The sequence below is a fragment of the Rhinoraja longicauda genome, chromosome 31, assembly GCF_053455715.1.
Source record: "Rhinoraja longicauda isolate Sanriku21f chromosome 31, sRhiLon1.1, whole genome shotgun sequence".
Taxonomy (NCBI): domain Eukaryota; kingdom Metazoa; phylum Chordata; class Chondrichthyes; order Rajiformes; family Arhynchobatidae; genus Rhinoraja; species Rhinoraja longicauda.
This window is the reverse complement of record NC_135983.1, coordinates 10,049,056-10,064,317: the sequence shown is the minus strand read 5'-3', so window position 1 is coordinate 10,064,317 and position 15,262 is coordinate 10,049,056. Positions and strand designations below refer to the sequence as shown.

At 41.7% G+C, this 15,262-nt stretch overlaps 1 protein-coding gene across 1 annotated transcript in view; it reads right to left on the bottom strand.

Annotated features, from left to right (window-relative positions):
• Positions 1–846: 846 nt before the first annotated feature.
• The window catches only part of rbm18 (RNA binding motif protein 18), a 28,888-nt gene continuing 14,472 nt past the window's right edge, over positions 847–15,262 (bottom strand). Inside the window, exons 3-6 of the mRNA XM_078425992.1 lie at positions 15,058–15,184; positions 9,873–9,959; positions 6,033–6,118; positions 847–2,941 (exon numbers count right to left, since the gene is read on the bottom strand). Coding sequence (XP_078282118.1) covers positions 2,767–2,941; positions 6,033–6,118; positions 9,873–9,959; positions 15,058–15,184 — 475 coding nt within the window. The 3' untranslated portion in view covers positions 847–2,766. The remainder of the gene's footprint in view (positions 2,942–6,032; positions 6,119–9,872; positions 9,960–15,057; positions 15,185–15,262) is intronic.

The window sequence follows — 15,262 nt, the reverse complement described above, 5'->3', positions numbered from 1 at the left end:
TGACCAAAAACATCACCTATCCATGTTCTCCAGAGATGCTGCCTGACCCACTGAGGCACTCCCAACACTTTGTGTCCTATTAAGAGTTTCATTGTCTCGTTGTCGGTACATATGAAATTTAAACATTCTTGATCATTTTTGTTTTAATGTCCATTTGCCAAAAGTGGCAGCTTTCTTTGGGGAACAAGGTCTATTGAGAACTTTCACATAAAGAACATTCTGCAACTTCAATTCAAACCTGTTAGTGTTATAGTGATATTACTATCAATTAACTACATTCCAAAGGCCTTCATTGACTGAGGTTCCTTGGAAAGACCCAAGGTTGTGGTTCACACTGTATAAATTCTGTATGAAAACTTGTGATCCCTAGAATGAAGCCAGATGTGTTTGCTGATTTGAATGTAGCAATGCATTAATTCATTTCTGGCAAGATAAACTAGCAGGCAGTTATATAATCAATGGATTTCTAGGTTAATTGGCCTCTGTAAATTTTCCCTAGTGGTCAAGAGAATATGACAGTGGCATAACGTAAAACTGGTGTGACTGGGTGGCTGGTAGTTGGAATGGACTCGATGGGCTTAAGGGCCTGTTCCCTGCTTTATCTCTAAACTAAACATATTCACGAGAATGTAGACAGAGCTGGTGAAATTTAGCTCCATTATTTCTTTCATTTTTACTCTCTGAAATGCAAATGTGTCACTAATGATGCCATTATGATGTCATCGTTCATTAATTACACAATTATTTTGCTGTCATTTGCCATGTAAAATATCTCAGCCGGAAATTAGAATTGATTTTGTTGCTGCATTTGGTATGAATCAGTTCAATCACACGAGTATAGTCAGACTACTTTATATACATTTATTTTTTTAAAGTTTTGAAAAGGTAAAATGGGCAGTACAGAAAGAGAAACGTGTTTTACCAGTCGTAAAATGTACATAAAGCAACCAATACATTTTTGTCCATTCTCTAATTTTGACAATTAGGCAGTCGTGTATGGACAACAGCAAGATATAAATAAACTTCACAGAAGAAATGATATTAACAATTCACCATTATTCGGATGGACCAAGTTTTTAAAAAGGGATTTAGTCATAAAATATGGTCTCCAATTGAAATCATGATTTGTTCACCATAACGTACAAAAGTAAAAATCTAGAGGTGTGGATTCTTCGGGTTTAACCAATTGCAATGGGAAATTACAGTTACTTTGGGTCTGAGTTGCCAAAGTATTTGGTGGGGGGCTGGGAAGAAAAGGAAGTAATCTTACCTCTCTGTGTGGTTTGTGCTAAATCAAAAGGATCGGCCGGTTCCTGAGACTGAATTAGTGGCTTGGTCAACATATGGAAGACTCTGTCTTCAAAAAGCTGTTCGTCGTGCTCACGACATCTGGCCCTCTACATCGTAAAAGCAGTACCTCAGCCCTCGAAACATGAAGCGATTTAACTCGGAGGCTGTTTAGAGTGACGGTATCAATTTTTGTAAATATTTACGAATTCACGTTCGCACATTACTATACATGACTGGTCTATGCTCATGTTACTGTATGCTAAATATTCTGTTACCAACAGTTTAAACTGCTTTGTGTCCCCCCCCTTGCGTGGAAGGGGGAAACCACATCTGATTAGTGGCAAGGCTTATCCTTAACATGCTGAAAGCAATGCAGTGTAGCACCATCGCCAATGACTAAACTCAAAGTACTAGTCAGGTTTTCACCGCAAGATTAGAGACCCCACCAAAGTCACTGACTCCAGGGCCAACAATTATAAAAATGTGTACTTATCTGGAGTACAATTTATTTTGCTGTTTTAAAAAAAAATATACCTGCCAATCTCAATGCATTTGTGGGTTTCAAGACATGTGAAAGGAAAAAAAAAGATGCAGATTCAAGGAATAAAGAGATCCATTACCAATCACACAGCATTGTGGACTCTAAACTTCCTGAAAACACAGCTAGTCGGTGGGAATTCAAAGAAAGAAACTTTGCTATTTTTCAACCCATCTGGATTGTCACCAACGTGCATTTTGTTAAAGGAAAGTACTTCTTTAGCCACATGGCACCAGCTAAACGTACGCCGGCGCTCAGCTGATGTACAAGCCAAGCAGCATTTTCATATGTGTTATGGAGAACATCACACACAGGAACAGGCCCATCGGCCCACAATGTTTGTGCCGAACATGATGCCCAGGTCATATTTGCTGTGTCATGGGAAGAAACACACAGCTTGATCTATTTTACCGCATCACACCATTTTGCAATTAGTTTAAGCACAATCAAACTAAGAAATAAATCAATTCCATGATATTCGTTACTGCCAGACCCACATCTGTTGCGATTCTAAATTCACAACTACATGGAAAGGCAAAGATATCTCTGTACGGTTGAAGGCCTTTTGTGGAAAACTTGCAACTCCGCTTAAATTTTTAAAAAACGGCAAAATTATGGATGCATCCTATTAGATAAACTTCGTAACATCCCCATACCTGGAGGCTGTTAAATGACATGAGCCAAAATCAGAAACGGCATGGCCAAAATAGACACCCAGGTTGACGGCTAACAAACCCGAAGTTAAAATGGAATTCTTAATAACCAAGGTGGAATATTGTCAACCATGTGCTATAAAGACAAACAAGATAAAATTGTTTTCTTAGAAAAATAAATTATATCTCAAGTCACAGTCCAGGGATTGGTGTCTTTTACGGTACCATCATTGCCTTTAAAAAGTCTGATGAGGAAGATCCAACAGTTGAAGTCATCCATCTCAGTCACCGCTTGGATTTACGAACAAACTTGGAATAGGGAGCTGTCCGTGACTTGTTACCCAACACTTTCTCTGAGGGCTTGTTGTACGAGTAAGTTTGGGCTCCTTTGAATTCCACATCTGGGTTTTCAGCCATCATTTTAAGCTTGGTTTCAATTGCTTTTATTTTTGCGCTAATGCTACAAATAAAAAGAAGAGGCTATTAGAACAAGATTAAAGCAGCACAATCTGCATTATACCCCCTGGCTTTGAAAGGTCGGTAGCAAAGCCACTCTCTAATTCAACAAGCTGCCTGATAACTTAGTAGTGCAGAACATTGACAGGCAGAATTGAGTAAAATGCATATGTCTCATGTAAAATGACCAAAATGAAAGCTTTCCTAAAACGTTTGAAGTTCTCATTCAATACTAAACAATGGAATAACCATTCTGCTAGGAAGGGATAGATTAGAGTAGAACATCTAGAATTCGCTTTGAGCCACTATCGGATAAGATTTTTTTTGCAATTGTTTCAGATCTTGAAATAGCATGCATTAGACATAACAAGGATGATACAGTAGTACTAACAAGTGAGCAACCTCCAATGATACCCGTGCATTCTCAATGTTGTGGAGCACACTTTCATTGAGTATGAGCCGCGTGCGTTCCAGACGTTGGACAAGCCGTCGAGAACATATAGGGACCCGGCATGGGGAGCCACCAGTAACAGAGGGACGTGGCGTGGCAAAACAAAAGAACCCCACTGTGACATGTTACATGTGATAATAAAGTATCATTCATTCAATCAGTACCACTACAGAAATGATCAACCCATTGGTAACAAATTTAGAAGTGATCTCTTTACATGGACACCAAAATCAGACAAATATGCTCACTGTGTGGAGCTACGATGGCCAACTTAAATTTACTGCACAGACTCCTTCTTTCAACCCCAGCACCTTTTGCCAGTCAGGCTGGTAACTCCACATAATTCCAAAAGAACTGGACCATACCGAAAGAAAAATCACAACACAAGAGGTAGCAGTGTCTTATCTCTCCCAATCGCATTTTATTTACCTGACAGAACAATAGAACATTATTACAGGTATAGAAAGGGGTGACAGTCAGAAATGTCAAAGACTCGAGGGCAGAGCTGAACGCTGAAAGAGGCGAAATTGCAAGATATCTGCAGTCTGAGGAAGGGTCTCAACCCAAAACGTCACCCATTCCTTCTCTCCAGAGATGCTGCCTGTCCCGCGGCAGCGTCTTCGCCCGCCCCGAAACGCGGGGCTTGGGTTGGCCAGCCGCGGACCTTTCACCGCCTGGCGCGGCGCTTCAAAGTCGGGAGCCCCGACCGCCCCGACGTGGCAAGAGAAAAAGACATTCTGGCCTTCCATCACAGTGAGGAGGTGACTGGAGGAGACTCACTGTGATGGATGTTTCTTTTGTTTGGTGTTGGTTTATGATTGTATGTGTTATTGCATATTTTTATTGCTTATTTTTACTGGTCTTATTGTTGAACTGCGGGTAATTTTTCATTTCACTGCACATTTATGTGTATGTGATAAATAAATTGACTATTGACTATTGAGTTACTCCAGCTTTTTATGTCTATTGCAGGAAGATATACAGGCCAAGGTTTAAAAAAAGAGGGTGGTGGGTACTGGAATGTGTGGTGGTGGAGGCAAATACGATAGTTGCATTTCAGAGGCTTTTTGATAGGCACATTGATGTGTAGGAATGAAGGGATAGGATCCACGTGTAGCCTGAGATCAGTTTAAGTTGGCATCACGTTCGGCATGGATAGGTTGGGCTGAAGGGCCTGTTCCTGCATTGTGCTGCTCAATGTTCTATGTTATGTTACTGGTAAAACCCATCACAAGTACTGAGATAAAGTGAAAAAGTGCTCTTGGCATCTTTTGTAGCACAGACATTATGGGATGAAGTGCCTGTTCCTGTGCTGTACTGTTCTATGCCCAGCAGGCATAGGTCTTCAACTGAAGACCTGACAGCTTAAACCTGAAGAGAGTTTCTGCCCCACCACGTTTTCCAGTACATGTTCCAGACTCAAAATACATTTAAGGGAACACTCGGATTCTTCACCTCCCCTATCATCCTTTTATCAATCCTTGCATATCTATGCCCATTGCTTTTTGACCGCTTTGCTGGGACAAACAGGGTCAAGCTCGTCGCACCATCCCGGGGCTTTGCTGACAGAGAGGGTACCAGAGGCATGAGATGGTTCTATCATCGGCTGGCCTGCGTGGGCCAAGGGGCCCGTTTCCATATAGTTGAGTTAATATTTTAAATAACACCTTATCTGCAAGTAAACCAACAACTTTAGAAAGACACAAAAAGCTGGAGTAACAAAATGCTGGCGACAGGCAGCATCTCTGGAGAAAAGGAATGGGACGTTTTCTTCTTCAGACTGGAGTTTGGTTTAGAGGAACAGCATGGAGACAGGCCCTGCAGCCCACACTGACTATCAGTTAGAACAATGTGAACACTCTGAAGAAGGGCTCCGACCCAAAACGTCACCTATTCCTTTTCACCAGAGATGCTGCCTGACCTGCTGAATAACTCCAACATTTTGTGCCTATCTTCCGACTATCGGTCACCCGTTCACACAAGTTCTAGGTTATCCCACTTTCTCATCCACTCCCGACATACTGGGGGCAATTTACAGCGATCAATTCACCTACAAACACACATATCTTTGGGATGTGGGAGGACACCGGAGCACCCGGAGGAAACTCACGAGGTCACAGGGACAGCACCCAAGGTCAGGAGAACCTAGGTCTCTTGGTGCTGTGAGGTAGCAGCTCTACCAGCTGCTCCACTTGTGGAACCGAGCTCCAGTGTCAACACGGGGACCCTGTTCAGCCCCAAGCGGAGATCTAAATAACAATATAAACACACAAAGAATTTTTACAAATAAATTTTTAAACAGGATTTTCCACTTCCTCGACATTCCGTTGTGTACCCTGGCCAATTCTGTACGACGGGAATGCCGTCACTTGTAATGTGGGTCGCTGGAGCAGCTACTGAGCACAGCAAGGTCTTCAGTCAGCAATGGGACAAATGGCTTTGGGAGGGGCAAGTAATGGCCTTTTGGCATTTTGAATCTCCCTCAGTGACTAGGATCATGGGATCATTCACCAACCTGGAGCAGAGCGAGACTCATCTCGTCCAAGGCACCACATCACTGCCCTGAAGTGGCACCCTGGTTTTCACATTAATGAGGCTTGAAGAGTGACCTTCCAGTGCAGGAAATTAATGAAATCTCTGTTACCTTAAGTTGGATTGGACCGGTTCAGTGCTTGAAGATGGCTCCAGACTTATTGGGAGAATCTTATCATTTTTGTACTGATCGTATCTCTGCATTTAAAAAAAACAAGTAGAAGAAACACAGACGATTAACTATTGCTTAGCCAAACCTTCCGTATGTGCAATGGACAAAATAATATTCTATTATATTTGAATGTGGAGCATGCAACAAATACATTATACTGTGGCAAAGTGGTTAACGCCTTAGCAGTATTTATACCAGCGCCACAGTGGTGAAAAATATCGACATTTGCGTATGGCCAACATGAGAACCCCAAGGCAATGAATAAGACTGGCAAACAAGTGGCGCTGAAGCAGCGAACAAGGCCCTTTGTGTTCTTGAAGAAAATTCAAACGACAGTGCGATTCGAGTAGTGCGTCCTAACATTGAACGTACCATCCACCATGTTGTAAAGCTGCACCGCAGGGAAAGAGACCCGTCAGCTCAACTTGTCCATGCCGACCAACAGCTCAACAAGCTAGTCCCACTTATTTGCACCTGGCACACATCCGTCCATTCCTTTCCTCTCCGTGTACTTGTCTAGATATCTTTTACAGGGTGTACATTGTACCCGCCTTAAGCCACTTCCTCCAGAGTTTGATCCATTACATGTACTATCCAGTGCCGCTTAGGTTTCTTTTAAACCTCCCCCCCCCCCACCTTACAGTTTGCCCTCTGGTTTTAGATTCCTCTACCCTGAGGAAAACACTGCGGCAATTCACATCATCCATGCCCCTCATGCATTTGGAAACCACTCCAATGTCATCTCAGAGCCTCCTAAGTTGCTGGGAAGAAACACCCAACGTATCCAGCCTCCCCTTACAACCCAAGCCCACCAAAGCCACATAACATCCTTGCAAATCTTTTCTGCACCCTTGCCAGTTTTATTACGTCCTTCCAATTACAGAGGCCAGACTGCACTCCAATGCGGCTAGCTGGACCAACATCTTGCACAGCTATAACATTCCATTCCAACTCCTGTACTCAATAGAGACGGAAGGAACTGCTGCTGGTTAAAAAAAACCCCGTCAAAATGCTGGAGTAACTCAGCGGGTCAGGCAGCATCTCTGGAGAACATGGACCGGCGACGTTTCAGGAGGGAACATCCCCTATCCATGTCCTCCAGAGATGCTGCAGACTCGCTGAGATGCACAGCACTTTGTCTTTTCCTGTTCTCAATCCTTTGACCGGTGAGGGCAAGTGTGCCAAATGCCTTCTTCACCACCACGATTCTCAAACAGTTTCTTCACAAAAACTGATGGTAAGGCATGCATGCATTTGGCTTGCTTCAGATGATCATGCAGATACCTCAAATCTACAAGATTACATGAATATTTCTATTTCGAACACTTTCAGAAAATAAAGATGAATTGTTGACAATATGGTTTACTAGGGACTTTCTTGGAGATGCTACTCTTCAAACGACATGTAACTATTCAGTTCATCAGAATCTTATTGCTGAATCTCTCGGAATCAACCCGCCTCGGAAATACATTTGTCGTTCTTGGTGATAGATGCACAGCATTGGATAGTAGAGGTGCTTTCGATATGCAGTTATATAAATTATATGGGTGTTGTTCAAGAGAGAGTTAGATTTAGCTCTTAGGGCTAAGGGAATGTTGGAGGAAACTGGAGCACCTGGAGGAAACCCACTCGGTCGCAGGAAGAACATGCAAACTTCACATCGACAGCACCCAAGGTCAGGATCAAACCTGGGTCTCCGGTGCTTCATGCCAATAAAGCCAACACTGCGTCAACCAAAATGCACATCTTGATGCTTATGCAAAGGTACCCAAATGCTGGGAAGCTTGGATGAAAGCTGTGAGTTTCACAATTTAATGGTTAGCTTACCCCAGTCAGGACATGAAAGTGGGGGTCCCGGCTTTGAGTTGTTGGGCCTCCTACATCCTTAACAAGTGTTTTATTTGGCTGCAATTCAAACTTATTTCCAGGCAGAACCTGTGAAATGCACTGCAGCTGTTAGCTGCTCCTCAACCATGCAGCTTGCCTGAAAGTAGCCTGGATTCACACAACTACAGCCCAGCTAAAGGTCACAACTAGAGTGCGATGCAACAATCTCCATTATGTACGACAGCACTCAAACAGAAATGAACATAGTTTCATTAAATTAATCAGCCTGCCCGACCACTGCAGTCAACAACATTCAACGTGACAAAACCAATCTTTAGATGGTGTCAAATCGAACAGAATCGGAGCTGAAGGTTTGCTTTCTCCATTTCAATCCATTGTTAACCTCTAAAGAACCAGAACTTATCAATGATTTCAGCCGAGAGCTTTCCAATTCATCATCACGCCCCCACCCCTCAAATAAACACCATCTAGGTTTCACTGAGACATTGCCCCATGTTCTCACCTTAACTGGTTTAATTTGAAAATCAATTGCACTGTGTTCTAGGCAAACCTACTTGAGTACAATCTAGGCAGCTACACAATAGTCAATGAGGCACTCTGCTATTCTCTGACCGATGGCATGTTGTGAAAGACTGGACCATTCCCACACTAACGGCTATGGATACCAACATAATCTCCGAGCTATTCTGATTCAATCAAGCAGAACCAATTAATTGTTGTAATTGTTGAATATGTTGTAAGTGTAAAACAATCCCAATAAGACATCAGGCTGTTGTTTCAGAGTGAATCATCCCCATATTTTGGGTTGACTATCAAAAATTGCTTATTGGGACATAGGAACCATGAAGCTGTTCTACAGCTCACGACTGCTCCGCTATTCAGTGCCGTGACTGTTCTGTAACCCAATCCTCTCATTACACTCATTGTAAGTTAAGTATAGTTAACAAAAATCCATCAGAATTAGCTTCTGCACTCGCACCTTCTGCTGTAGTTTCAATAATTGAACCTCCTCCATGTATGTTTCCAATCAAAACTTGAAATATGCAGGAGAAATTTCTGTATTTAAAAAAGAACTGAAGATGTTGGTTTATACCATAGACACAAAATGCTGGAGTAACTTAGCGGATCAGGTAGCATCTCTGGATATGTGATCAGTCCGAAGAAGGATCCCAGAGTGGCAACCTCATCTGCTGAGTTACTCCAGCATTTTGTGGATAAGATAAAAGATCTGGATTGATTAAAGATACAAGTTGCAGCATATGTTAACATTCTGGAGCTTCTGTTCCTTCAGCAGGGCACTCCTTACCAGAACGCTGGCTGGATTAGAGTGTATTATCTATCAGGAGAGGGTCAACCAACTTGGATTGTTTTCTCTAAAGCGTCAGAGGTCGAGGGGAGACCTGATAGAAGTAAATAAAATTATGATAAGCATAGACGGGGTAGACAGTCAGAACCTTTATCCAAGGGTCGAAATGTCAAAGACCAAGCTTTAAGGTGAGAGTGGAAAAGTTTAAAGAAGATGTGTGGGGCAAGTTTTTCCTTATAGAGGTGGGGACCTGGAACATGCTGCCAGAGGTGGATGCACATATGATAGCAGCATTCAAGAGGGTTTTAGATATGCATATAGATATGCAGGGAGAAAAGAGAGATATGGATCACATGTAGAGGAGATTAATTTAACTTGAAATCATGTTTGGCTTGGACATTGTGGGCTGAAGGGCCTGTTCCTTTGCTGTATTGTTCTATGACTATATTATGTTACTGGTATTGGTTTATTATTGTTACGTGTACTGAGATAAAGTAAAAAGGGCAAGGGTTAATGCAATAATCAGATGTTATAAGGTTAAACCAAGAGACACGTTTCTAAATCACAAAACAGTAACAAGTTTTATTTTTCCAGTAACCCGAGAAAGGTTCAGTGTCAGTAATCACCTTTATTTGTGCGTGTGCCCAACGCACCACCAGTTTCTTCGAGAGAGCAAGTTTCCCATTCAAGCACTGAATAGCTTGCTCAGCTTCCTGGAAAGATGAAAAAGAGTAGACTGTTGTTAGTGTTTGAATAGGCAACATCTACTTTATTGCAAGATATCAGTGAAAATGTGGAGTCATTTGAACAGCAGTGTCAGTCTTGGAGTAAGGATAACAGTCTTGCTTCAGACTGCAGAGAGAGGGTTGAGAAGCCCATTTCAAGGTTCATAATCCAGGCTGGCACCTTGGTGCATTAGTGGGAATGCCGGAATGTCAGAGATACAGTCTTGCAGATGAAATATTCTGCCTCTCTGCCCTTTCAGGTGCCCTGAAGAGATTTCCAATTTCCCTGACTGATATTCAACTCTCAACTCTTAGACGCCTGTGAATTCTGACCCATGCAAGTCTCTTGCTGCTCGTCCCTATTAAAATGTATGTTGTTGCCTGGGCTTGCGGACTTAAGTTACAGGGAGAGGTCGGATAAACGGAACCATTTTACTAGACTGAGTAGTGGCCTTAAAAGCTCACAACTGGCATGGAGTGAGTGAACACTCAAATCTTTTTCCTAGGTAGGGGATTCTAAAACTAGAGGGCATAGGCTTGAGTTGAAAGGGGAGAGATTTAAGAGGGACCTCGAGGGGAACTTTTTCACTCAGACGATAGTCCGCGTTTGGAATTAGGTGCCAGCGGATGCTACTGAAGTTGATACAATTGTGATTTTTTAGAGACATTTGGACAGATATATATAACTAGGAAGGTGATTAGAGCCTATGGTCCAATTGCAAGCAAGTTGGAATAGCCCAAGATGTCAATTTGGTCAGCATAGACAAAGTGGGCTGAAGGGCCAGTTTCCATGTTGTACAGTTCTGACTCTCGAACAATTCTGACTATGCAAGTCAAGAATTACACTTAACAAATACAAGCTCTGTCTGACGAAAGTGCATTCAAACGTTGAGAAATTGGAAGGAATTGAGGCCCTGTATAGATGCAAAACCTTTAATTAGTCCTTCGTGTCAAATTTCGACATGGGAATTTTTTTGTAGGGTTAGTTTTAGAACAACAATACACAAAGAAAAATAATACTTTGGCTCTCCAAGCTGAAAACCTATTAAATTAGCAAATGTTGAAAGTTCAAATAGTCATAGAACTGTAATATCTCAAATAATTCCATGACAATGTTAACTATTAAGTAACCACATTAAAAAAAGCCCCAACTGAAGGTCAAATAAATATGAACCAAAATAAACACCCTTTTTTATGCAAGGAAACATAATTATTTAAATAAACATTCATGGCCTCTCTTCAATCATTTTCCATGTGAACTTGGTTGGAATTTACCTGAGGACTTCCATTGGAACACAACTCAATTTGGATCGGAGAATTTTCAGAAGACCACGTACAGTGTACTTTCAAGTGCAGGAATTACAAGTGTGGTAATGCCCCAGTCATTTGATTGCACAAAACACTCCAGTCACGAACTGTGACAGAATCAGGCTGCTTAGACAACACTTAAAAGCCACTTGAGATTCAATCACTATTTAGGATGTCATCTTAACCCCTTAATTGTTACAGGCTGGACACACAGGTCAGATATGCAACATTCTGTCTGAACTGCTTTTTAAAAAAAGTGTATGGTGGATAACTGGCGAAACAGTATCAAAAACAAGTTTACAATGGATCATAAACACTTGTTACAGTAATACCATAAAGTATGGATTCAAAGTTACTAAGTAGTCAGGTTTCCTGCTGCAAAATAGCACCGCTCTACATTGTACTACTCAGAAGCAGAATTTGGATCAGGACAGCATGTGTCAGGTTGGACTTGTAAATCAGTAGGTGCTGTCAGGTTGGGACTGAGGCACTTTTGTCAGTGTTGCTACTTATGGAAGGAATGGTGCTGGCACTCTTATTATATACATATATAAAAATCGAGATACCAGAGGATTGCCCTTGGGTGATCGATCGCTGGTCAACATCGGCTCAGTGGGCCGAAGGGTGTTTCCACACCGTATTGCCAAAACTGAGAAGTGGGAGGTAGATACAATTACAGCCTTTGGACATGGAAGTGGGATAGGAAAGGAATGAAAGCTCACGGGTTTAATGCAGACAAATGGGATGAGTAAGGTATCATGAATAAGGTGTGTCGAAGAGCTTGTTTCTGTGTTGCACAAATCTATAACTGTAAATGGAACACTAATGCTGAAATATTCTAGAATAATCTGGAGTTCTACTTTGTCCAATTTGCAATTAGGCATCTAAATATTACTAAAACTCTGTTTGTTTGTGTATATATTAATATATTTGTGCCTGGACACAGCCAAAACTGTACATGATAGCGCAACAATTTTAGGCCCACCTTACTCACCATTGTCCAGGGGTTGGAATAAATGTTATATTTTTTAAAAACCCTCACTTTTTAATCTTTCAAAATCACCTCTTAAAAGTTTTTTTAAATCACTTTTCTCTCCCTTTGGCAGTCACTCGCGTACGATGTCACAATGGGACCCGCCCGAGTGACGGGCAATGATGGATGCGCAGTTCTACATATCCACGCCTGCGCAGTTGGGTCCCGTTCACTAATACTTACGTGTCGCACGAGAGGGGGGAGGTGGGTTACGATGGTTTGACTTGCGATAGCTCGCCTTTGCGATGGTGCAAACGGCACGGATCCGTAGTGAGCCGCCGCTCGCTCCCGGACACGTGATCGCTCGTTTTAAATGCATTTCAACTTACAATACGTGTGCAGAATCCAACGGCTCTGAACGGGATGGGGGAGGGGGGGTGGGGGCTAGACCAATGCAGGAGAGGTTTTGGGTCCACGCCACGCTCTGGCTGCAGCGCTGGCAGCACAGGGCCGAGGTGAGTGGCACCCTCTCTCCTGCCGTCTCCCCTCGCCCGCCCAGGAGAGGCCCGCAGGGGAGATTTGGACCCAACGGGTCCACTTGGTCTCGTATATCCTAAATATTTATAATCACTTGTTCCCTTCAAGGAGATATGGGGGTAGCAACTTAGCTAAAACAAGGATCGAGGGAAAAAAAATCTAAGAGAGGAAGCACCACTCAATTTCTTTGGAAAATGGACAGCTAGGGAACCAATCTCCAATTTTTAGAATTCTAAAATGATCCAAAAGGTGATCCTGGGAATTATTCTACTACTGGACACGATTATGGAATGCGGAGGGGATATGTCACGGAGAATGTTTACATACAAACGCCAGTTATAACCCGGCTCCAAAATTTTTACTTGGGTCGACTAGTATGTGGAAGATTGTTAAGAGGCAAATGAAGGCTGGACAAAGCTCAGAATAGGATGACTGGCTTCAAAAAGGCAGATTTGTTGTGTGATGCCAGGAGGAAGAATGGCAGCATTTAGCTGTTCTGTGTGTAAATCCCAGTGGCTTTGCCTCACAGAAGACTGCGATCCACTCGGCAACATTCATAAATCTCTTGTTTTTAGCCAGGTGACGATTTTACACACAGCAGGCCTTTGTGCCTGATCTTGCCAGAAAGCAGGTCCAGAAAATATGTTAGCACCACATTAGCGAACAAGATTCATTTGAACAATATGGTCACATAAATCAACATTCGAAGACTGCCCGTCCTTCACAGGCAAAGCTGGTTTTGATTTTGGAGGTTCCCTTTCTTGGGAGGAAAATGCTAAATGCACCTTATTAACATGAGAGGAAGTGAAGTCAATAGAAAGAAATACCTGAGGGAGGGAGGGCACCTCAGGTCATCAATTATTAAAAGCTGTACAGTTGACTGGTAAACAGAGAGGCTCAGGAGTTTTCCCCTCATGTTCTTGGCAAAGGTCATCTGGACTTTATTTTCTTTTGGTGCTACTATGCTCTAATATTTGAAACACTGCTTCAGCCAAAGTTTACAGAGGTCTCGAACTTATACACAAGTTGTTTGTGAAAATAAGGGAACAGGTTTGTTACTTTATTTTAAATCCACAAAAGGTATTGCAAATAACGTGGCTTGCCCTCAATTCCAAACATGCTTGCACTGAATTTGGTGTGGTACATTTAGTTTATACAAGAGTGAAAACTGAAATTGCACTGTAACCAAACAAAACATGTCACAAAATTTGAAAGACACCAGCACAGAACAAGTTGAGTGCATTTAAAAACTGGACTAATTTTGCTCCTTGAGAACGAACGATAAAAGAATCTCAATTAATAAGGGAATGATATTTTTAGCAGACATGACATGCATAGAGATTAGACTGCAGGAGGTAAATGCCCAAGGCCAGGAAGGCATTAGTTAAACTTAATGTTTATTAACATCTTAAACATTCACTATTGATTCCCCCTGGTTGATCATACTGAAACTCTAGGGTAGTAAAAATGTTATCCACAGAAGTCAATACAGATCACAGAAGTCTATACAGATGGTTCTGCTGAAAATAATGTGATATACTGCTATTCTCTGGAGTTTCCCATTACAAGACTTTTCAGTTGGGTATTTGGGCTACTGCATAAAATACTTGACCTGGTTAGGTTTATTACTGTCACTGTACCAAGGAACGGTGAAACGCTTCTTTTGCATATTAGCCAATTAGATCAGATAATAGTAGACATAAATATAATCAAATCAAAATATACATTGGTACAATCAACCAAACCAAGATCAAATTGATATTTGAAGCCTTTTATATTTTCAAGATGAACTCGCAAAGTTATTACAGGCAAATTATTGAAATTCTGGAGGAATATTACAAATTACAATGCAGGGGATGTCCAAAGTGAGACAGGAATTACAAAGGAAGAATATCAATGTGAATAATAAGTGCGTGAAAATGACAAAAGGATAGGTTTGCTCCAAAAGAAGAAATTAAAGAAAATGCCGAGAAGTATTTAAAATCATACTCTGAGGAATAGATCGGCTGAATATCATTCCATGTGCCTTTGATACTCATATAGAGTAGAGTTTGTCCATCATTACACTAAATGGAAACAATGCTTGGATGTTTTGGGAGGTGAGTGGCTTCACATCAAAATAAAAGTCCAGCCAAGTTACAAGTGCAATTATAATTGTAATACTTATAAAATTTTAATTCAAGTTACAAACAATCTGAGCTATGAATGCAAAACTGTTGTACAAAGTTTTATCTCCTCCAAAAAAAGGCAATCTTTGAAGATACCCACCTCTTTTGTCTCAAAATTGACAAAACAGTAGCCTCTTGGTTGCCCTTCAAGTGGACCCGATTTATGAAACAGGAAGTCAAATTGCTTCACTTTTCCAAATTTCTGGAGTAGCTTTAGAAGATTATACCTGTAAAAGATAGGGATGCTCGTTAATATACTGTTGTCTTGGACTAGAACAATACAACTACAGAGGACGCCTGTGCAT